Genomic DNA, 25,234 nt, shown 5'->3' with positions numbered 1-25,234 from the left:
CTGGCAACAATAGCATTAAAGACTGCTCGAATATAAACTTCAAATTATTGTTTGTTGAGTGATGGATAATAAACATACATTTATTGCACTATTTAGCAGTGTGGCATTAGTATTAGTACACGGATGTGACTTTAAATGCAGCTTTGAGAATGTTGATCTTGGTTTTGTCTCTAAAGATGAAACACACTAGAGATTTTTCTTTGCTTTCTGCATTCTCTCGAGGCTGTCGGCACTGTTTATGGCGAGGGTAAGATTAACCAAAGGCCACAGGACTGACTTCTTGTTTAACCTGGGCCTTAAAATGGCACTTGAACAGCTGTGGTGCTCTATTTGTGAATAGTCACTAAGCTGATGACTGAGCGACTTGCTGTTTGAAAGAATGACACTTGAATAAAATTGGTGTTTTATGTAAGAAAGACTAATGTCTGTTTATCAATTTGGTGAGCTCAAATCTTTCAGGATTGCCACATACTGGTGAAACCTTGCCAACTCTGTAATATTCTCTGCCAAATTTAAAATCCCCGGTTTTTTTAAAAAGTGGGTGGAAAGGAAGGGAGTTTCAGAGAAGAAACTCAAGGCTTGATGAACACATATGATCCTTTTGCAAGTTGCTTGTCCTATTTGAAGTGCAGCAGTGAATCTCATGTACTTTAATCTCTGCTTCTATTCTCTGACACTTCAGTTATGGCTCTGTTTGCCTAAAAATACTTGAACTCATCTGTATGTAATGTAAATGTACACATAACATGGTGACTCATGGCATAATATTCCAAAGCAATTGTAGAGTCAGTGGTATGTTTTATCATAAACCACAATCCAGTAACATATATTGTTTGTCCAGCCGGCTTCAGATGTCCCTGTATCTCAGACAGCCATATGGCAAGTAGAGTTTCCATTAGAGACTATGAGAGAGCTCCTTAATCCAAAGGCCCAAGCACCTTGTCTGTCGGGGATTATGTCTTCCAATTAACCTAAATTCTCTATTTTCCCCCCTCACTGTCCATTTCACTTCATCTGTTTGCAAGCTTAAAAGGTGCAGATGATTGCCTGGCTAGATTAAGTGAATCATTTTTCTGTATGCACATTTTAATCTAGTTTAAAATGACAGTCTGGGCTTTTCCTCATCATTTCGTTCACAGGACATTTCTCTAATACCATGCAATCTCTGAGACTTGCAATTGACACCGCACGGAATTTTCCGCAGGCATAGCCATATTTGTTTGTTTTATCTCAGACCGATAACCGTTGTTTTTCAACTGACTGCTTTCAAGAGAATATTTTGATATGATGCGCAGGCGGAAAAGCTGATTTAACACGCTAAGTGTTATTCATACATGAAATTGAGAATTGACTTCATTTGATGTTTTACATTACACCTTGACTTCAAGTATGTCATTTTTATGCATTTATGAAATATATATATAAATTTACAAGTTCCCATATTCACACATGCACATTCATAAAAGAGAAAAACAGACAATATACCTTCACAAAAACCTGTCACTTTTCTTATTTTTTATATTATTATATTTCTTCTATCTATCTATCTATCTATCTATCTATCTATCTATCTATCTATCTATCTATCTATCTATCTATCTATCTATCTATCTATCTATCTATCTATCTATCTATCTATCTATCTATCTATCTATCTATCTATCTATCTATCTATCTATCTAGTTTAAAATGAAGTTATGTGAAAAACAGAACTGGCTGTCCAGTAAAACTGGACTTGTCAAATACTCCTAAATTGAACTCTATTAAGTCACCCTCATATTAATGTTTTGTTATAGTAGGTTTAATGCTGAAATACATATGCATATTGTGTGTATGTCCAGGTACAAAATGTCTCCACAAAGATGGCAATATCTGAAATCCTTGTCTCTGTGGGGATATTTTTATTTTTGGTCCCCATGAGGAAAACAGCTTATAAATCAGACTAAAGTTTTATGTGATGGGTAGGGTTAGGGTTAGGGGATAGAATGTACAGTTTTTACAATATAACAATCATTATTTATGTCTATGCAAAGTCCACACAAAACATGAAAACACAACATTATTATGTGTGTGTGTGTGTGTGTGTGTGTGTGTGTGTGTGTGTGTGTGTGTGTGTGTGTGTGTGTGTGTGTGTGTGTGTGTGTGTGTGTGTGTGTGTGTGTGTGTGTGTGTGTGTGTGTGTGTGTGTGTGTGTGTGTGTGTGTGTGTGTGTGTGTGTGTGTGTGTGTGTGTGTCTATGACGTCGTCACAACGCTGTCTCGTAACCCCGCCCATTAGAGAATGACGTTTGGACGAGAATGTCGCCAGTTCACCTCAGTTCCAGACATGGCAGCGTTGAGACAGGAGCATCGGTATGGACTCTCCTGTGGAAAGATTAATAAAAGCATTCCCAACAAAACCATCTTTCACGTCAAGCTAACCGACACAGCCATCCGGACGCTGGAAGCCTATCAGAACCTCAAGGTAACGCATTTGGTTCGATTTCGTCAGTGTTTATTTGCTCCACTGTTCTCAATGGGACAGAAAGAAAAGTTCAGAACTCACAACTTCAATACAGTTCCCTCCGTTAGCTGTTTGTAAAGTGTTGATTTATTTAGGCAGAGTAGCCTACGTCAAGTGCCATATGCTGTGTGGACAGGGACAAATAGTTAGAAGCCTAACAGGAGGAAATCGGACACATCCAGTTGTTATGTTACTATGTTGCGTTAGTTCGTTGTTATTGATTGCTACTTATTGATATTTTTATGCTGTAACAAAATTAAACAAAATGTCAATCGCGTTATTTTTGCGTTAAGCCAGTTGAAATTGGCTTTACAAAATCTCCACTTTAGATTCACCATGATAAAGGCGTCGCTTAATTCTTTCTGACAAATGATACGAAATGCAACATGACACGGTCTTAATGCTGGACATTGCATTACTTATTATAACTGTGATCATTTAAAACCGAAGTTGGGAAATGTTTCTTTTACCCAGAGCACTGACGGGGATCTTACGGTCTGAGAGGGGCTCAAGGCTCGAGCTCGAACTGCAGTATTTAACAATTCAAATAGTCATTGAGATTGATTGTTTTTTTTAAATATCCTAATTTCGCTATCATATATTTCATTCGAGAGTAATATTTCAATTCGCTGCAAAGGTTTCGTGAACCATCCGTTGAATTAAAGCTTAGGCTACTTCACGCGCATTCAACCTCGTATTGTTGTTTCTTTAGGTACATTTAAGTCCATAAGTTATTGAAGTGATAAACTTAAAAGTGGCAATTGCGTGCCAACATATCCAATTCAATTTAAAAGGAAAATATTATCATTTATTAGGCTATATGTTATTATTACAAACCTGTATAGCTTTGTTTCTTCCACAGAGCACAAAACGCAAGATGTTCTACAGAATGACAGTCCCCTTTCGCTTTTTATTGTATAGAAAAACAAACATGCAATGTAAGTGAATATGAACTTGAGGCTGTTAGTGTTAGTCACTAACATTCTGCCCTTTTGTGTTCCAAGGAAAACAGAAAGTCAGACGGGTTTTGAATAGCATGCGGGAGAGTAAATGAATTTTATTTTGGGTGAACTATCCCTTTAAGTGCAATGTTCGCCTCACGTAAAGGAAAGGCACATTTTTACCAGTTATCCTCCGTTAATTAATCAATACACTTCTCATTGTCAACGTCGGCTCCAGAGCACGGATTCCTGTAATATCAATACTTCAGCGGTAAAAACGTGTACGCCAGCTGGACGGGGCACTTGGTCAGTTAGCTTCATCTCAACCCCAGCGCTTCTTGTCGATGATTGGACGAAGGTGTATTTTTGTTGGCATGCTCTGTCGTATTGTTGTTAGACCTTTAAACGCTTGGACGCCGTCCCGATGTCATCGCTCATTGGTCAGTCAGGCGGTGTAGAATGTCGTTTGACCCAATCAGAACACGAGAAGACTTCCTCGAGCTTGCAACAGGAGCTCGGTAATGAATTTTCTATTGTCAATCATATGTGACCTAGTAGAAAGAGTGAAAAGTAGACATTAACACGTTGGTCTAAGTAATATTTTGGATTCTGGTGGGGATATGTATATGTATATGTAATGTGTGTGTGTAAACTTGTGTATTTACTTTTTGTATACTTTATTTACTTTTTAATTTGATAAAATGTTCTTATTGTGTACATTTTACATATTTTACATTGTACATGTATTTGAAAAATATAACCATTTCCCACCTCAATAGCAGCAAAAGTGTTTTGCAACACAATAAGTACCTAACAGTTATATAGTAGATAAAGACACTTAATATGTGACCCTGGACCACAAAACCAGTCATAAGGATCTTTCTTTTTTTTTCTTTTTTTTCCTTGACGTATGGTTTGTTATGATAGGACACTATTTGTCTGAGATACAACTATTTGAAAATCTGGTATCTGAGGGTGCAAAAACATCGAAATATCGAGAAAATCGCCTTTAAAGTTGTCCAAATGAAGTCCCTAGCAACGCATATTACTACTACTAATACATTTTTTATATATTTACGATAGGAAATTTACAAAATATCTTCATGAAACATGATCTTTAATTAATATCCTAATGATTTTGGCATAAAAGAAAAATTGAAACCCAAACCCCACAAATATACCCGTGCGACTTATGACTGGTTTTGTGGTCCAGGGTCACATATAAGGTGTGTCCATTTAATTTTGTGGGTAAGAAGAGCTAATAAACGATCAACAATGACAATGTGTGGTCGGAGCTGTGGGTCTGGTCAGTCTGACAATTGAGGCTCATGGGAGACATTGGTTACAAGTTTATCAATTACAAATTAGGTCAGAAGTCAAAATAAAAACAATTACTTCATTGTAATACAACCAAGGACATGGTTAAGTCAGGTCATTAGATACCTCACTGTCCTCCTCTGACCTGTGCTCATTATGTGCTTATAAGCTTTCACGGCACCAGAATAAAAAACAAACAAAGTTCAAGTTAGCCACAGCACCACCACCCCCTTCAGTAATGTTTAGCCACTAATCCGACCACGACAACAAACGCAGAACCAATAAGCCTGTATTTTTTTAATAAGCAACATGAGCTGCGCTGTATGTCTACAGTGTGACATGACGGCCTCTCCCTGTAACATCCATAATAGATAAACATGCTTGTTGACCAAAGCTCCAGCTGTACCTTGAAGATAATAAGTGCTATCTTTTGACCTTGCTTAATGGTTTCGAGCTATGCTGGGGGAAGCCTAATGTTTTTCTTCCCTAATTTACGTCAGTGATGTGAATGAGTTTGTTTCATATATGGCGTTAATGCTCCTCCTGGACGTTGGACTGAGCCGAGTGTTAAAAGCTCAGCGCGGCTCGCAAGAGATGGTTATATAAAAGGCCTATTTGTACACACTTTATGTGGCACTGGGTAGATAATGTCCAGGACTGCTTGATTGTGTTTGATGCACCTTTTAGAGAAAAAAAGACCAAATTGCTTTTTGCAACTTTTACCTTTAGTCCTAATAATTAGTGCTCCACATTTGTTGGCTAAAAGCTTTCCCCATGATGTTTGCCCCGTCCCACCCCCACTTTTTTCACTCCACATCCTCGCACTCATCCACGCCTCACACAATAACATTTGATTGACTCGTGTAAGGTCTTTCAAGCCGAGATTTATTAATCGGACGCATTCCAGTGCAGATTAGCAAACCCGGCCTTGATCTTTAGGCTCGCACAAGCAGAACCATGACACTGCTGAGAGGCCAGTGACAGCCAGCCTTTCATTCTCTCAAAAGCAACCCCCCTCACTCGCAGTCTGCATGAATTAATACAGGAGAGAGCTGTGCCTCTGTCGATGGGGGCAAGCAAGTAACGGGAGACTGTAATTACTGGGAAGGGAGGCTAATAGGTAGGCATGATATTTCAGTAAGTTAGTACCTAAACACAGCTTGTGGAAATGCTGGCATTGTGGGTGAACATTTAATAAAATGACAACCCTCATGCCGTCCTAAACCTGCATGACTTTCTTTCTTCAGGAGAACACTTGTTTTTTTTTCTTCTTGTTTTTTTTCATACAATGAAAGTTAAGGGGGTCCAGTTGGGTTGTTTTGTTGGAACCCATTGACTTTCATTGTATAGACAAAAAAACAAAAAAACTGGTAACACTTTAGTTTAGGGTCCAATTCTCACTATTAACTAGTTGCGTATTAGCATGCATATTACTAGAATATTGGTATTGGCTGTTTATTAGTTCTTACAAATCACATATTAATGCCTTATTCCATATATAGTCCATGTTCTACATCCCTTAATCCTACCCAATACTTAACAACTACATTACTAACTATTAATAAACAGTAATTAGGAGTTTATTGAGGCATAAGTCATGGTTAATAGTTACACACAGAGAAAAAGCGTGTCAAAATTGTACCTTTAGGGGTACAACAGCTTGTCACTGGGGCAGTACCCTTAAAAGGATGTCTTTGTTCCTGTTTTACTCCTTATATGTGCATATTAGTACCTTAGAGTACAAATATGTACCATAAGCTACTACTATGAACCTTTTTGTGGTAAAAAAAAGCACAATTGTCAAAATTGTACCTTTAGGGGTACAACAGCTTGTCACTGGGGCAGTACCCTTAAAAGGACGTCTTTGTACCTGTTTTACTCCTAATATGTGCATATTAGTACCTTAGAGTACAAATATGTACCTTAAGGTACTACTATGAACCTTTTTGTGGTAAAAAAAAAGCACAAAGATGTCCTTTTAAGAGGACTGCCCCAGCTACAAGCTCTTGTACCCCTAAAGGTGCAATTTTGACACCCTTTTTCTCTCTGTGTAGTTAGTAATGAGAATTGGACCCTAATCTAAAATGTGACCGAAAAACTTGCGGAAGACAGAAAGTCACGAGAAAGTCAAGCCTTACTTGCATAAAAGGCTGGTGCAAAAGCATTTGCATTGTTTTTCTCCAAGCATTTTGGAATCCGTTCCAGCCTAGAAATTCAGGTGGAGATGATGCGTTTCCAGGATTTCTTTGTTTCTTTCTAGTCCTTTGTATAATAATAGTAGATGCTAACCAACCTCTTCTACCTTTTTTTCTTCTGTCCCCAGGGGTCCTTACCAAATCAACCGGCAATTTGCTTCAAGGGGAACCAGGGGGTAAGATGAATGTGTTTTTCCTCACCCCTCCTGATGCCTAAAAATTGCAATCCTTTAATTAGACCTGATTGTCGAGTCGTGCAGCAAAAAACTCACGGCACCCCTCAGCCGCCTGCATACTCTCTCAATATTTCATGAGCTCCTGAACCATCGCCTGAAATGGAGAGGGAACTGTAGCTTGCAGTGACGCCACTCTTAGGGCCTGCCCGACTAGATTGGGAACATTTATATAATTATAGCAGCACGCACGTTCATAAGCGCAATTATGAGCTATAAATTAGGAGTGTCATCGGTTGGATGCGACTCCTGGGTTTCGTATCGTTTGCGTGCCAGCGGTTTGGTTTGTACGCGAGTATTGTTATTTACTGCTAGGAAGAATGCCATGTGGTTGCACTGTACGGCCTAGGTGGATTTTTGGTACGGGGTGCATTCCAGTGAAACGTCTGTAAAGAAAGATGCCTGTGTCTAACCGGATTAGCACATTCAGCCGTAGCACACCTCCCCATCAGCGCCTGCCAGCCACAACCGGGCCCGTCGAAAACATACTCATCTGATCCAGAAGCGGGACAGGAAAAAGACTCAACAAACGGCGGACTGTGCGACTCGATTGCGGTCGGAAGCCCGGGAGAGGCTACTCAACTACTCAACACCCCCGAGCTGCTCGCCAGGTTACTGGGTCAGACTGGTGACTGGAAAGGCTTTGTCAAGAGCTCTAGGAAGAGGTGGGGGTGTTGGTAAACCCAAGGGAGCCTCTTGTGTCTCTATGGCTGTTGTCTCAGTGCAGACATGAAAGACCTGCGACAAGGAGGGGGATAACCGTGGCCGCTCTGTCTCCTAAAGCATCGTTCGACCCCCACTAATTCCACAATTATAATATGCAAAATACTGTCACATGTAGTCGAGCAATATCTGATCTAATGGAGTTTCTTCCGCTTTAAAATTGGAGTAGCAGAGTTGTGTCAAGTGTGTAAAACTGGAATCTGTTCTAATTGTCGAATTAGATTTAGTGATTATATCTTTAGCCCATTACATATTCAAATTGGCTGCACTGAATTTGAGCGTTCATCCCCTCCTCCTCAGATAATGGGCTGCTGGGCATTAATGAGGTATTTGAGCCGTGTGTGTGTGCGTGTGTGTGTTTGTATGTGTGTCAGGGTGACAAATTAAGCTATTACAGCTGGGGGTAGGGAGTGATGTTAAGTCCGCACTACTGAAACCAAGTTATCAGTCATTCTATTAGCCGTAACCTCGGGATGCTTTCACTTCAGTCAGGCTTGATATAATATTGAGTATTTTAGTTTTACAATGGATGGATATCTTTGAGCAGCACTCGGGAGATGGACACTTCCTTATTCGATCTGTCTTAGGCTATGTCTACATTAATCCGGATTCTCTTGGAAACACATTTTGGTCCACACTGAGATGCCATTTTCGCACTAAAAAAACCCAGAGCACTTCCTTGATCATTTTGAAAATGGCATTCTCTCGTTGTAGTGTGGGCTGTGAAAACGGTAGTTTAGTCATGTGATGCATGTTGTACCCATGGATTGCTATGGTTGTGGCGGCTATTCATGTTCACATTGTTGTGAAAAAGAAACGTTACTTTGTACAGTGTGTGCATATATATTACATTCCTGCAAAGATGACAGAAAATTCACTCAAGAGATGACATTCTGCAGAGATGACAGAAAATTGCTGTCCTGTGGAGACAGGCCTGTGCAATATTGACAAAAAAGTACTATCACAATTTTTTGATCAATATTGCGATTTCCATGCTTTTGAAACATTATTCCCATACACACTGTATGATTTTTTTTTTTGGATGTCGCTGGCGGTGTGAACGGGGCTTTAGCCAGGTAATTTTCCTCCACCTGCAGGAGGGCTCCCCCATACCAGGGAATTCCCATAAACCTTGTCCTGGCTTGCCTCCAGACCTTTGACGGGCAGCGTGGAAAACTCAGGAAGTGCCCTGCTGAGAATTGTCAGCTGCCATTTTCCACTAACTTGACAAAGCGTTGATAATGCACGTTCATGTGGCAGTTAAGAAATAATTTAGCCATCATTGGGTTTTTACAGATGGGGGAGCTTTAATTTGCTCAATTCTCTCCATCTGTGGCGGAGGAGGAGGATGATGATGCAACTGATGAGAAATAACACAAGAAAAGATGTTTAGAGTAGTAAAACTCCTTTCATATCACAAGGAGTGATGCCCCGATCCTGGAGGATTTATACAATCTGAATGCCTTTGATGGCTTCACTAGGGATGTTCGTGTTCTGTTCAGATTCTCAAAGACTGGGATTTCACGTCATGCAGCCCCATTTTCTTTTGGTAATTGGATTTTTGCCGCACAAAATTAATGATCCAGAGGCTACAATTATATATGTCTGTCTCAATAAACAGAAACCGTTCTCAAGGAGTGAAATGTGAAGGGGTAACGGCAGTGTCCTAGAGTTTGACAGGCTTTTAAACAACTTTTTTTTCTCCAATTCTTGTATTATACATGCATTTTTATGATCTCATATTAATTGAGAGACTAAGACATGGCCATAAGTGAGAGAGCATATTACATTAGAGAGCATATTATTATGCAGAATCATGTTGAAGTTGCATTGCACAATTGTCATAATTCTTTTAAGGGCCAGGGACAAATTAGGATGTCTGAGAACGATGGATGTCTGTGATGAAAAAGAGAAAGCTTTTAAAAAAATCGAGTTTAAAACGCATTTGCCAGCAAGTTCTTAGAAATACGACCTTTGCATTCATGTTGGTATCGTACACTTTTGGAAAACTTTTATACCATTTTCAAAATGCTATTAAACTTTTACATGATTATGCTCTCTGATTTAATATGCTCTCTGTGTATCTGTCTCTCGCTTGATAACAGTGCATGTTTAACATTGGGATATAGTTCATCTAAAAATGTCAAGTGGCGTAACCCTCAAATAAAAAGTAATAGGATTAGTTTGCATATTGAACGGACAATAGTCAGGGTAGACACCATATTAAATGTGATGCAAATAAGAACGAGGCTGCTTTTTCAAAAGTCGTCTCATTTGACATTTTAAAGCCTGAACTCTAGTTGATATGATATTTGTGATATTCCTGTTTTATTTGGTACACCACAATGACTTTTGATTTGGTGGACTTTTAATAAGATGTTTTGCAATCTACAGACAGCTGCACATTTCTGACTTTATGCTACACAAAGAAATTGAAAACATGTTCCTCATAATGCATTGCGATTTTAATGTATTTTTTGAATAACGAGATCCAGACAAAAAAAAAAGTGTGTCAAGTCAGTGACCCTTCTTTACTAGAAACACCTGTTTATGACTTTGAGCAGACGATCCAACAGCAGCATGAATTTATCTTCCTTAAGTGTTTTCTGAGTTAGTGAGTGTGTTCTGTGGCATTAGTTGTGTTGGAAGGTGGGGGGTAAAGCGATGTTCTCATGGTAAATGTGTGTGAAGGTTTAGCTTCCCCCACCCATCTGTCTTCTCGTCATCGCTGTGATTGTCTCAACCTCTTTTCTCTCGCTGGGATGCACCAGTTCTCGCACCTCCGATGAGTGTGTGTGTAAGTGAGATTGTGATGGAGTCTCAGAGAGTGTGTATTAGTGTTCATTATTGTAATGTCTGTATATGCATTGTTGAGGTCCTCTATAGCTTACTAATTGGATTTGAGTTTGAGGGAGTGCACCGTTTGGACTAAAATATGTCTTGGGATCTGTGAATTTTCTATGTATGGTCAGTTCTATTTGTGACTGTGGTGACTGAAAGTGTGTCTATTGGTTACTGTGTTTGTCCGAGCCAGGGCTTCTGTGTGTGTGCGAGCCTGGCTTTTTCCCTTCTTGAAAGCTAATTAGAATGACAATAAGAGGAATGAGCGTAGAACGCAGAGAGTCTCTGGCAGCAGAGGCTGTGTGGGGGGAGCTGTCCCACGTGTGAATGAAAGGGCACACGCCGATTCTTTCATCCAGATGTGACGGGCTTGGCGACGTGCACAGGGACCCGAGTGCCCGTCTTGTCTGGGGCCCAGTGTTTTGACTGGCAGAGCTGCATGGTCTTGCCAGGCCATCTTTGACAAGGTCCTTGCAAGAGCAGGGAGGATCTTCTTTTTTTTAATGTCAGAAGATGTCTTTTAAATAAAGGTGTGAGCTTATGGTGCATTCAGGTCAAAAAGATTGTAATTACAAGTTGACATGAATGTCACCAACCTCAGGACTTTCTTTAAAGGAATAGTTCACCAAAAAATGAAAATTCTGTCATTTAATTACTTGCTCTCATGTCGTTCCAAACTCGTAAGACTTTTGTTCATCTTCAGAACACAAATGAAGAGTAAGGGTGTAACGGTACACAAAACTGACGGTTCGGTACGTACCTCGGTTTTGAAGTCAGTTTGGTACAGCAGTTTTACAAAATTGCTTTTTATTTATATTTATTGAACAGTGGTTTACTGAAAAAAAAGTGTGTCTGTCCTTGAATTCAATTATAACTAAAAGTTTGTTAAAGATAATGCTGTAAACTATATATAGGGAGCCCTTACTTACACTTTACTATAATATTAAATATTTTTTTAGATATAATAATCAACACTCAAATAACACATTATGTTCAAACATGTAAACTTCACATAAGGCAGTTTTTTCATTTTAAATCTAATAATAAAATATTTTTTTTCTCCAATTCATTGTTGAAATATAATAATTTATACACGATGGCTGGCTTTCATTTTCATGACAGATTTAAAACACATTAAATAATCCAGACATCAGTAACAGGTTAAGTAGAATTAATATAGGCTAATATAGTGCATATATTTAATGAAAGAGTTGATTTCTGTAGTGAACTAACAGCTGTGGACACTGAATGACTTCTGAGGTAAAGCCGTTTTAATATTGTCGTCTTTCCGTGGTTGAAACACTGATTGAGCGATTACACGACATATGATAATATTTCAGTAAGCTGTAATGTATCTTTAGGAAGAGAAGATCGCGTTCACACGCGCGCACACGCTGCGGCGCTTGAACTGATGCGCCTATACATTGATCAGTCACGTCACATTAAAGAGCGACAACGCGGCATTTATTGTTTGAATTTTTTTTGATAAAATGGACAGAATACTTAATATGTTCGTGTGGGAAATCACACTTAATGTTCCGCGCTTAAAACAAGCCGACTGTTAAAGACTGCATTCAGAATTGCAGATTGCACCCCTGTACCGAAACGGTTCGGTACGAATACGTGTACCGTTAAACCCCTAAATCTAAGCTTTCTGTCCCTCTACTGACAGCAACACAACTACCACTTTGAGATCGTAAAACGAATCCATATGAGTTGAGATTGTGTCTCTTCAGAAAATGTTGACTAAACCGCTCAATTCAAATGGATTAGTTTTACAATCTCTTTATGAACTTTTTGAAGTGTCAAAGTGGTAGTTGTGTAGCTGTCAATGGAGGGACAAAAAGCTCTCAGACTTCATCAAAAACATCTTCATTTGTGTTCCAAAGATGAACAAAAGTCTTTCGAGTTGAAACCACATGAAGGTGAGAAATGACAGAATTTTCATTTTTGGGGGAACTAACCCTTAAAGCCCTGAGTTGAGGGGATGTCAGTGTAACATGTCAGACACAATGGATGCAGTGTCTGTATTGATGGTAAATTTGTTAAAATTAATGAAATTATTATCTAAGTTGCATGTACAAAATTCCATAGTATTGTACAATTAGGTAGGCCATAAAGAAATGAAATATAAAAAAAAGATGTGCGATTATAAGTTTATCTAGTAGTGATGCACCGAAATACATTTCCCCCCCAATCAAATACAAATTAAAGCTTTAATTTAGCCAAAGTACAGTTTTGGTAATTGGGTAACTGAACTCCTCATGCTGTTAAAGGTGTTGTGTTCTCAGGTGATAAATGAAAAGTACTAATCATCAATTAATCAATAAGCTGGCAAACAAATGTAACATTTTTCTAAATAGCATAGTTGGTCACGGTAAAGTGTGTCCACAGCCACACTACTGACATGTTTACCTGTTATAGCTTATCCACGTTGTGCGCACAAAATAGACATTGACTCATTCAAAACGCTTTATTGAAGAAGTGCTAATTAAAGGAACACTCCACTTTTTTTGAAAATAGGCTAAACATTTGAGTTTGACCGTTTTCGAATCCATTCAGCCGATCTCAGGCGCTGCGTAATATCATTGCGCCACTGCACCCATGGTACGGCAGCAAAGTTCCTTGATTATTACGCATGAATTAGAGTTTTAAATAGGAAAAATATCAAAATCTTTGGTCATTTTTTTGAGCGAGATGCTAACGGTCTAATCAGATTCAATGATCTATGCTAAGCTATGCTAAAAGTGCTACCGCCAGACCCGGAGATCGGCTGAATGGATTTGAAAACGGTAAAACTCAACTGTTTAACTCTAGGGGAGTGGAGTGTTCCTTTAAATGTCACTGTTTCGGTCAATGATGACACAATTCACTTTTTTGTTGTTTAGTCAAAAAAAATGTTTTTTCTACAGAACTCCATGTAGCAACATATTTGTGGAATATTCATTATGTCGAGCTGGCCAGATGAATTTATGAGGAACAAAATCATAACTGGATGCTTTTGTTACAATTGCAAGTTGTTTGAGAGACAGGCACAATGACCTGTGCTATTTGACATAAACATGGACCGCTAAATAATGCCATTGTCATGGGGACAAAAATAGTTTCAATAAAAATAACTGTAGTTTCACAGACAGATTGAAATGTGTGTGGTACATTTGGTAAATAGTTAAATTTGGCAAAACATTAAGTGCTCAATGTTTATTTTTATGCATACCAAGAACCTCAAGTAAAGCATTTTTGGTTTCAAAAGTATCTTCCTGTGAAGATAAATTATGGAAAACGTGGTGTGTATGTGAAACTCTTCCAAAAATGTTGTACTGTACATCTCACAGCTTTTAAATGGCTGAGCAAAGCCAAGAATCGCAAGGGGAAGATCACAGACACTTCAGGCCTTTCATGCAGGGACACACACAGGGCACGCTCACAGTTCTGACGTGTCTGGACCGACTTCTGAAAGAGTGCGGCTCTGAGTATATCGCCCATTAACCGGCCGCACCTCTCAAACGCTGTCTGTGTAGCATCTTTATTTGAATCCTTAACTCGATCTTTATTTGATGCTTAACACCTCGTATTATTGTCTTCTTGGGTTTTAAATGTTCTTTTTTCTTTAAGCATGCCTGCGTCCTGTTGCCGTTGACGTGGATGGGATGTGTCAGTTTTCAGTCACATGAGTGGATCCATTGATTCCGTGCCTGCAGCAGGGGGCTTTGGCTCGGCCCAGCAGGATGCAGTGCTTCTAATAGTTTATAGTAGTTTTTCATCACATGGGTTGTTTAAATCTTATTGGAAGAGCATTCATGGCCACGTCTAGCCGTCACGTGAATGCAGCTAGAAACGGAAGCCTCTTTCAGGTTTGTTTTTGTTCGTGTAGCTTGTCTGTCATGGCCATCCGGCAGTCCAGAGTGTGACTGCTCGGGAAATGAGCAATGGTCTTGTAAATAAACATTCTGCATTTCAGGAACAAGTTTTGACCAGTTTCTGTCCTGAAGCTTTGAATGAAGACCTTTTATATGAAAAGCCTGAAAGAGAAGAGCCTATACTATTAGGTATAATACATAAAAAAGAAGGTAATTGTGACCTACTATTTTAGAATTTCAAAACGTTATTTCTCACAATTGCGTCTTTTCCTCATTAAAAAAACGTCTTTCTCGTAATTGCAATTATATATCTCACAACTGTGTTCTCGAATTTCACAAATGCAACTTTTTTCACAATCGTGACATCTAGTTCTTGTAGTTTAATAAAATGCATTGACTAAATGTCATGATTGTGATAAACACCGATCAGGCATAACATTATGACCGGTGGAGTGAATAGCACTGATTATCTGTTTATCACGGGACCTGTTACTGAGTGGGATATATTAGGCAGCAAGTGAACAGTTTGTCCTCAAAAGTTGATGTTTTAGAAGCAGGAAAAATGGGCAAGCGTAAGGATTTGAGCGAGTTTGACAAGGGCCAAATTGTGATGGCTAGACGACTGGGTCAGAGCATCTCCAAAACTGCAGCTCTTGTGGGGTGTCCCAGTCTGCAGTGGTCAGTATCTGTCAAAAGTGGTCCAAGGAAGGAACCTGTTAAGGAACCATGCACGTGGGGAGCGAAGGCTGGCCCGTGTGGTCCGATCAAACAGACGAGCTACTGTAGCTCAAACATTTCGTCACCTTTGTTTTCTTGTATGTGATTGGTTGAAGCCACGAGAATTAAAAAAAAAAGAACATTCAAGCAATAAAAATAGCTGCACATTCGCGTTTTGGTGTGGAAGCACTCATTACACAAACAGCTGATCAAAAAATAAAACTATCAAAATCGCATCCAGTGTGAAAAGACTTTTAGTTAATACATTATTAAAATCAAAAGTTGTATCTGTTATTATTATTTAATGGACCTGAGCTAAAATTAACTAAAAACGAGCAGTTGTATTTTTATTAACTAACATTAACAAGGATTACTAAAATCTGTAGCAAATGTCTTGCTCCTTAGTTAAGGTTTGTTAATGTTAGTTAAGGCATTAACAGACCTCATTGTAAAGTGTTACCATATTATTTTACATTTTCTCACAGTTAACAATTAATTTTTTACTCTGAGGCAGAAAAATGCTTCTGAGGACCTGTGTTTGTTCACATTATTTGAAGAAGTGACTTGTAATTTTGTGTACGCTTTAATATTCAGTCTGTACAGGCCTTATTATATTTTCCTAAATTGCTTATTGCTCTTTGAAAGTTTCTGATCTCCCTGCATTTTCCCATCAGTCCTTTAGCAAGTGTATAAAAATACTACACATGCCGAGCGAAGACTGCCTTGAGCCTTTCAAAGCTGGCGTTGTGTATGAATTTTCAAAATGTGCCGACATTAACCAATCAAAGCGTAGAGAACTGTTCCACTATTGTAATCTCAGAGGCCAGCGAGGCTGTGGACGCCCCCATAGACCTGCCTCTACTTAATTTGCGCAGACTCGTCACTATAGTAACTGATAGGCGAGTGGAGGATGGCTTCTGGCTGCTTTGTGAATGGGGTGCATATGAAAGCAGCATGCGGGGTTCTCTCCTCCCCCATTATCAACACACACACACAAGGATGGTTATGGAGTCAGGTCGCCCAGTGCTTACTGAGCTTGACAGATTAGCCCTCAGGTGCTAGAGAGGAGAGAGAGAGACAGATTTTGCTTGGCATCCGAGGCCGTTCCTCAGGGGATGAGGCAGCCACCACAACCCCCTCCACCACCCCTCTTTCAGCTCCACAACTTCTCATCGCCAACCCCCCTTTATCCTTAAACCAACCCCCATGCATCAACAGACATCCACCCCCCTCTGGTTCCTCCCCATTTAAATGTAACGGACTTCAGCCCGGTATGGTGACAGAGTGATTTAATGCGAAAGAAAGAGACGAGCTCATGCACTGCATTCACAAAACGTGACTTATGGCATACTAGTTGTTCATATCATAAATGGTGTGGTTGAGAACCCATGTTTTTTTTGAGAAGCATGACAAGGTTTCCCAAAAGGTAGAATGCATTGTTACTGTATCTTTCTCCCCTCTTGAGTGCCACTTGTTAACACTATTGTCATTTCGTCTCTGGAGCCAAGAGTGAAACTCTTCAATCTTTCATGTTTTAAATCTCTTAGCGCATTTGAGACACTATGATAGATTCCACTGGTTTGAAATCTGGCCGACCGATTGTCAGGTGCACATACTGTCCCGAACAGTGAGAGAGCGGAAAGGAGGAACAGAAGTGAAAGAGGAGGGCAAGAAAACCAGAGTTGCCATGTTTCACAAAGCACTGTCTCATTCATATTACACTACCCGAGTTTGGGCTTGGCAAGATTATTTCAAAATACTTTTATTCAGCAATAATGCAATAAATTGATCAAAGGTTACAGTAAAATACTGTTCTTTTTAAATTTATATTCATCAAGGAAAAAAAGAAAATAGTTTCCAGAAAAATATTAAGCAGCACATCTGTTTTCAACATTGATAATAAGAGCTTTTTGAGCAGCAAATCAGCATATTAGAATGATTTCTGAAGGATCATGTGACACTGAAGACTAGAGTAATGATGCTGAAAATTCAGCTTTGATCACAGGAATAAATTACATTAAAAACAGTTATATTAAATTGTAATAATATTTCATACTGTTTTTACTGTATTTTTGGTCAAAGTGTATTTCAGCTCTTGCTCTTCTTTTTTAACTGTTTTGTGCAAATCAGGGCAACTCCCTTCCTCAAAATCATCTGGGGTCTACAAATCTTTGGGATGATACTCACTAGGTTTCAATTGGTTTAAAAAAAAAAATCAGAATGTCTAAATTCAAGTTTGATTCTGCTTGATTTGGTAACTGATTCAATGCAGTTATTTTTGGATTTGTTAAAGCGATAGTTCACCCAAAACTGAAAATTATCCCAAGCCATCTTAGGTGTATATGACTTTCTTCTTTCAGCCAAACACAATCAGAGTTATATTAAAAAATATCCTGTCTCTTCCAAGCTTCATAATGGGAGTGAATGGTACCTAGATTTTGAAGCCCAAAAAGCGCATTCCATCCATCATAAAAGTACTCCATACACCTCCAGGAGGTTAATAAAGGCCTTCTGAAGTGAAGCGATGCGTTTTTGAAAGAAAAAATATCCATATTTATAACTTTATAAAATATAATGACTGGCGGAAGAGTGACCTCGGACCCGACGCATGACGTATTGAGGAACGCGGAAGCGCAGAGGATAGAGTAAAACCAAACATCAGTCACAAACTAGAAGTCTAAAACAAAATGTTTTAAGGGAAATGTCGGAGGTGCTTGAGTTTGTTGCTCAGCCCTATTTAGTTTGAACCGCGAGAGGCGTCTACTCTCACCTACTCCTACATCATGCGTCGGGTCAGAGGTCACTCTTCTGTCGGAACTCGATGGGATCATATTTAACTCGACGGAGTATGGAGTGGATAATGGATGGAGGTGTTTTTTGGGGCTTTAAAATCTAAATTAATATTCACTCCCATTTTAAAGTTTGGAAGGGCCAGGATATTTATTTTTATTACAACTCTTGTGTTTGGCTGAAGGAAGAAAGTCATCTACACCTAGGATGGCTTGAGGGTGAGCAAATTATAGGATCATTTTCATTTTTGGGTGAATCCTTTAAATACTTCCCCTAATGTATCTTGCATTACAAGTACTTCAGACTGTACCAACAGTAACTTTTTCATTCTCATAGTGAACACTTCACTTAACACACAGTCAGATGTTGTGACAGTGGCTCTGAGAGGAACATTTGCTCAGTTCATAATTCACAGTTCCCATAATTCCTCCATATCGCCCCTTATGTAGTGGATTATCATTAGCACTGTAATCTCAAGCTCTGTATTATCCACTGTCTGTTTCTCTCTCTCCTCTCGTCACTCACTCTCTATTTTTTTTCTTTCTTTCATCCCTCTCCCCCACCCCTCTTTTTGTTTTTCTTTTTTCGGATGAGTGGCCCTGTCCGTTTCGGATCAGGGGGTCATGTAGTCCCGTTTGTCGGTCCTGGGCAGGGATGCCCCAAACCCCACCCTTCCCCCACCCCCTTGCAACAGGCCACACGTTCCTGCTGCTTATGAATAATATAGGCCAAACTCCGTGCCATCGCATGCGGCGGGAACAAAAGACGAGCGTCTCGCAGGAGCCGTAGACGAGCACGCTGTGTGAAGAGAACAATGGTGATGATCGCGGTGAAGACTGACTGTAGAGTAGACAGAACCAGCGGAACTAATTTAACCAGGCCAAAGACTACTGAGCTCTGAAGTAGAAGGTGCTCATTACGTGACTGGTCAAAGTCAAAGAATCACAGCTAGCACGATAATTGCAGGAGCAGAGATAAAAGCTGCATGATTTTGGACTGCTGGAAACTTCCCTTCTGTTCTGACTCGTAGAGATGGTAAAAGACATCGTGAAATCAAAATAGACAATTCTTGGTTTTTTCATGGCATTCTGCAGTATATAATTTAAATGATTTATACATTTTTTTTTATTATTCATATGCCCTCGTAATCTTAAAGTCCCACTGAAGTGCCTTGAAACGCACGGTATTATTCAATGTGTTGACGTAATTTCCACTGAAACAGGAAGTCAGTGCGAGACATATCGAACAGCTCCTCCCCCTTTTTTTAAATAGCCAATAGCGTTTAGTTTATGTCACAACTTATTTATAGTTTCCTCCTAATCTCGAACCGTTTCTCCTCCTAATTTTCTCCACATCGTTTTAAAATACAGCATTCTGTGCAGAATTCAGTTGAGTCCGATACGTTTTCTGGTAAACGCCAACTCGTGGATATGATCCGCTCTGTGCTATCATATCTGTTGACCAGAACAGACTGTGCTGAATCAATCCCTATACCCTATATAGTGCACTATGTGCCATTTACACTGCAAAAAATGCTTTTCTTACTTAGTATTTTTGTCTTATTTTCAGTCCAAATATCTAAAAAAATCTTAGATTTAAGAAGCATGTACTAGACAAGCAAAAGTTTTGTCTTATTTTGGGGGAAAATAACTCAAAATTAAGGGAGTTTTTGCTTAAAATAAGCAAAATAATCTGCCAATGGGGTAAGCAAAATAATCTTAATTCAAACAGAAAACAAGATTGAATTTTGCTTACCCCATTGGCAGATTTTTTTGCTTATTTTAAGCAAAAACTCCCTTAATTTTGAGTTATTTTCCCCCAAAACAAGATAAAAACTTTTGCTTGTCTAGTAAATGCTTCTTAATGTAAGATTTTTTAGATATTTGGACTGAAAAGAAGACAAAAATACTAAGTAAGAAAAGCTTTTTTTGCAGTGTACCATGTCGAAAATAGTAAATGTGTGAACAAGTGACCGATTTTAGCCACAGCTTCAGCGTCTCTTTATAGTGTAGATGGCGGGACGCTTCAGATTCTAGAGCGCATTTGATTGGACAGAAATTCGAATGAGATGCTGAATTGCAGTGATGTCATCAAAATCATTGATCTGTATTGGTGGAAGTGAGAGACTGTACATTTTGAACCGTTATATCTTCTAAATGCGAATTTTGTCTTTGTTTTGGAGCACACTAGCTTCTAGATAACAGTAAGACTTACATATCACTCACATGAGATCAGAGCAATAGCAAACCACAACCATCCAATCAATTAAGTCCCGTCCTACATTTGTTCTTCTTCAAGAAGCCGTTTCACTTAGATAAATGTTGCAATAGGGATGAAAATACTATCGCAACTTCTTTCATGCTGACTTTAAACAATAGTTCAGCTGGCAGCAGTAATTGTTTACTAGGTGGCTGTTAGTTTCAGCCCCTGACCTGAAATAAGTGTGAGGACGAGATGTTCTGTTTCGTCTCTTGCATACACTGACCCAATACGCCTTAAGAAAGAGAAAAGAAAACAGCACCTGAAACAACACGCCAGCTTCTCTTCTTTCCAAACAGATGTGCGCTTCGTAGGAACAAAACACAAGCATTTAAAGTCATAAAATCTCACGAGCAGAGAAAGTTTGAGTACTTTATATGTGGGGGGCAGTGCGTCTCACCACCTCATAAAAACATTATAATGTTCTTAGAAAGAGGCAGAGTTGTTTTTTTCCATGGTTGCTACAAAGCACAGCCTTTGTCTCGTCGTCACTGGCCTTGGCCCCCACTAAGTCGTTCTGTTCCAGCCCAGTTCACACCTTACAGCCGACTGAAAGTATTTGACATCTCCAAACACACATGGCATCGTGTGGCAGATGTGGCAGAAGATGGGCCGCAGACGAAGGCTTTCTGTTGTGCTCTGCTCCCTTGTGGCTGTTATGACGCAGATGAAGCCCACATATTGTGTATGTGTTAATGCTATTGACAGTGGAAAATGTTTAACTTGCAGTACTTTTGCTTGGCATAGTGACTTTACTGAATTGGTGACTAACTGTAACTGTCTCATTCACTTATAATTGAGTACTTTGCTGAAAACATATTAGTGATTTTATGGTCTCTGTATATTTTGCAGATAATATTAAGTAGAACACATGTTTTCAATATTGATAATAATAAGAAATGTTTCTTGAGCATATTACAATGATTTCTGAAGGATCATCTGACACTGGAATAAACTACATTTTAAATAGAATAGAAACAGTTATTTATAAATTGTAATCATATTTAACAATATTACTGTTTCTACGGTATTCTTGATCAAATAAATGCAGCCTTTGGTGAGCATAAAATCAAAAACTTTTACATAGTGTATATCCATTATTGAAGGCTGAATTTGACATACTTTTGCTGTCATCATTCACTTAAAGTTGGTCTTTGACAATACTAATCATTTAATTACACTGTTAAGTGTAATCTTTCACAAATCTCAAGATGAAAATAAATTTTTTTAATACTGTGATGATTCACTTGTAGCATTTAATGAGATTTTAGTTTTTAATAGTATAGAATTGTAATATTTATGTCCCCCATATATATGGTTTGGGATGGTTCTAATTGTAATCCTAAATTTAAGCGGCTATATTTGCTAGATGTTAAATTAAATGTAGATTTCTGCACTATAACATTTGCAAACAGGTTTTATGCACAAATACGTGTGTGGTTGGTAAATGAGACTCGCTGTGAGAAAACAAGGTGAATGACACAAAGGACTTGAATCGCAATCATCACAAATGCACCGAGCTTAGTAAGAGAGATAACGTTTCAGTAACAACCCTCGGAGCAGTCTGTATTTGCATTGTAGCCTTTCTGATGTACTACCTAATGTACTGATCTAAAAGCTGATAAAATCTCACCTGCGCGAGCTGGGCGTTGGCTCCCGCTGGAGGAATAAACACAAAAAGGAGTGAAAGTCAAATGCATTAACAGTCAACTTTAAACACAGATAATGACCTTTGGATTTCTCAGACACTTTTGAATCTTGGATTGGGATGTGGATACTAACAAAATATGTGGAAGCTGTACTTTTATAGGCATCTCTTGCTTAAAGCCCTTAAAGGGTTAGTTCACCCAAAAATGAAAATTAGCCCATAATTTATTCACCCTCAAGCCATCCTAGGTGTATATGACTTTCTTACAGCCAAACACAATCAGAGTTTTATTTTAAAAATATCCTGTCTCTTCCAAGCTTCATAATAGGAGTGTATGGTACCCTAGATTTTGAAGCATCCATCCATCATAAAAGTAATCCAAAAGGCCTCCTGGAGGTGAATAATAGCCTTATGAAGCTCAACTGTGTTTTTATAAGAAAAATATCCATATTTATAACTTTCTTTTATAAACTCTGCTCACTTCCGGAAACTGCCGTACATGAGTCTAGTTCTGGAGGAAGAGTGACCTGTCACAAATTAGAAGTCTAAAGCCTGGGACACACCAAGCCGATGATCGGACGTCGGGCAACGTCGGCCCGTTTTTGAGCATCAGCGACTCCGGTGTGTTCCGCACCATTGGCTCTAGTCAAACACCATCTGGGTTTTTTGGGCCAATTCAACATGTAGAATCGGCCTTGAGCCGTCGGTGAGAGAGAGAAGTCTGATTGGCTGTTCAGATTAGTGAATGAGTCAGCGCATGAGAATAATAGCAAAACAGCGAGCAAAGAAGTCAAAACAGGACAGATAGAAGGCTGTTCTAATGTTACGTCATCTTGCAGAGTGTTCCTGGACGAATATTTTAATATTAACATGAGCGGATGGAATAAAGAAAGTGATCAGCAGGAATAATATTCAAAACGGTAAGCACGCGCTGCTCTGTTTACGGTTTGTGTATCTGTAGCCTGCAGCTTCGGTTACCCTTTTTGAATGACGAACATAGACGAATATATCTGCAGAAATAGAGATGTCTCGTTTACATGCAGGCGCAGAACGCGCATGCTAGTTGACAGTCGGCTGTAGTTCTCTCTGTGTTCAAGTGCAGGTTTTTCCCCCGACGCTGGCGACACGAAACGACAACATTTACTCTCATCCAAGCTTACGCTACTCCTTCATCCTACATCATACGCCGGGTCAGAGGTCACTCTTTCGCCGGACTCACTTACGGACGTTACTGGAAGCCAGTGATATTTAGTTTATAAAGTTAGGAATATGGATATATTTCTTACAAAAACGCATCGCTTCACTTCAGAAGGCCTTTATTAACCCCTTGGAGTCGTATGGATTACTTTTATGATGGATGGATCCGTTTTTTGGGGCTTCAAAAAACAAGGTACAGTCACTTCCATTATAAAGATATTTTTGAATATAGATTGTGTTTGGCTGAAAGAAGAAAGTCAAATAAATTTTCATTTTTGGGTGCACTAACCCTTAAAATCTTACTTAAGGCCCGTTCACACCAAGGACAGTTACTATAAAGTTTTAATCTAATTTTATGAGAACAGTGAGGACACAGAAGAATAATATCACTGGAATCACTTTCAGAGTGATTTTTTATTTTTTTTCATCTTATGAATGATAATAACATGACAGCCAATTTAAAGAATTGCAACTCAAGCATTTAAAGCGGTGAAACTACATTGCGTACTTAGAATAAACTAAACGATATTGTCCACTGGTGTGGACGCTAATATAGTTATAGTCATTGTTATTGGTGTGAACGGGCCTTTACTCAGATCTAAGTGGCTTGGTGTGATGCTGCCACCATAAAAAACGACATTCTCCCTGGAGACAGGAGCTGGGAACCAAGGGGCTAAATGACATATGGTTATGAAGATTGAGGAGGAAACTGGGAATGGAAAAAGAGGGTAGTCCCCAGAATGGACTGACCTGCATGACATTGATTAGAATCAGAATATGAAGTGTGCATGGTGGTTGGGCCAGGGGTCGACAAGTGAATGTACCACGTGGAGGAGATGGGGACCTGGGGTTGGGGGAAGCGCTTGTCTCCTGGAGGGTAGGGGGTGGGGGTTGGGGGATGCTTTGGGAAAAGGGGGCTTTAAGGGGGGGTAAAGACTGTAAATCCATGGCTGTGCTGATGCCTCAGAGGTGACTAGCTTTTGTTCATCGGTGTGGCCATTTGAAACGCAAATGATTATTCATTCCTGTGCACCATTGATCTACTTCTGGGACCTCTGGAATGACTTGTTGCATTTGGACAAGGATGGCTACCACTTTTGGCAGTGGCTTCCAGCAGCTGTAGTCCCAGCACTATAGCTGTTGGCTGACCGTGATGCTCTTTTGGGTTTGTTGCAAGAAAATATGCATTAGTCTGATCATGCCGTACTGCCTTGTTTTTTGAAGCTGAGGACATATCTGGGTCATTCCCCGACTCAACCCCCATGAGTGTCCATCGTCGTTGCAGGCTACTGTTTGCCAGTATGTTGTGACTGCTTGCGAGTGCTTGTTTTGTCGCATGGAAAACTAACAGATAATGATGGGGGCAGGGTTCGTTCTGTGGGGGTAGTGGAGCCGAATGTGTGTTTGCGAGACTGAAGCTTTTTATTGGCTCCATGTGGCCGACAGTGCTTATAGTTGTACTGCGTGACCGGGCATTTGTGACAGCCAAAACCCTTTTCTGCGGTGCCCGTACATGCTGTTTTTAGATCTGTAGGATGGTAAATTGCTTGCTAGAGTATTTATGCACTTCACTAAACACAGCTGAAATGAGTCCAGTGTTTTTCTAAAAAAATGAAGAGGTCAGTGTTTGTGTTTTCTAAAATGTTTATGAAGCATGCTGTTGTATGAAAGATGGAATAATGAACCTGTATGATTATAAAGAGTGCTTTTTTTTGAGCAGGCTTTTTTAAACATTTTTATTTCATACATTAAGACCCATAATCGTTATATTTTGCTTCTGTATAGTCCTTGTGCAAAAGCAGGTAAAGAGATTTTGGCTGCGTCCGAAATCACACACTCTCTTGAATATGTGATTATTTTGAATAAGCAATAGTTCACGAACGCTAAAAAAGTATGTTCTAAATAGTATGAATGTGTGTAGCATGAATGCAATCTAGACATTTGCCATGCTGTCATTCTCACATGACCTACGTCATTCACAGCCATTCACAAATTCTCTCCTGTGGCCTCG

General features: G+C 39.3%; 1 protein-coding gene across 2 annotated transcripts in view; it reads left to right on the top strand.

Moving 5' to 3' along the window:
- LOC307131377 (RNA polymerase II elongation factor ELL2) overlaps positions 1–25,234 on the top strand; it is a 379,314-nt gene that overhangs the window by 322,324 nt on the left and 31,756 nt on the right. For both annotated transcript variants that reach the window (XM_079824988.1, XM_079824987.1), the window contains one exon: positions 7,084–7,131. In XM_079824988.1, the coding sequence (XP_079681114.1) occupies positions 7,084–7,131 (48 nt within the window). The remainder of the gene's footprint in view (positions 1–7,083; positions 7,132–25,234) is intronic.

Source organism: Gobio gobio, assembly GCF_949357685.1.
Source record: "Gobio gobio genome assembly, chromosome: 9".
In the NCBI taxonomy this organism is placed as follows: domain Eukaryota; kingdom Metazoa; phylum Chordata; class Actinopteri; order Cypriniformes; family Gobionidae; genus Gobio; species Gobio gobio.
This window is presented reverse-complemented; position numbering and strand designations above follow the sequence as displayed.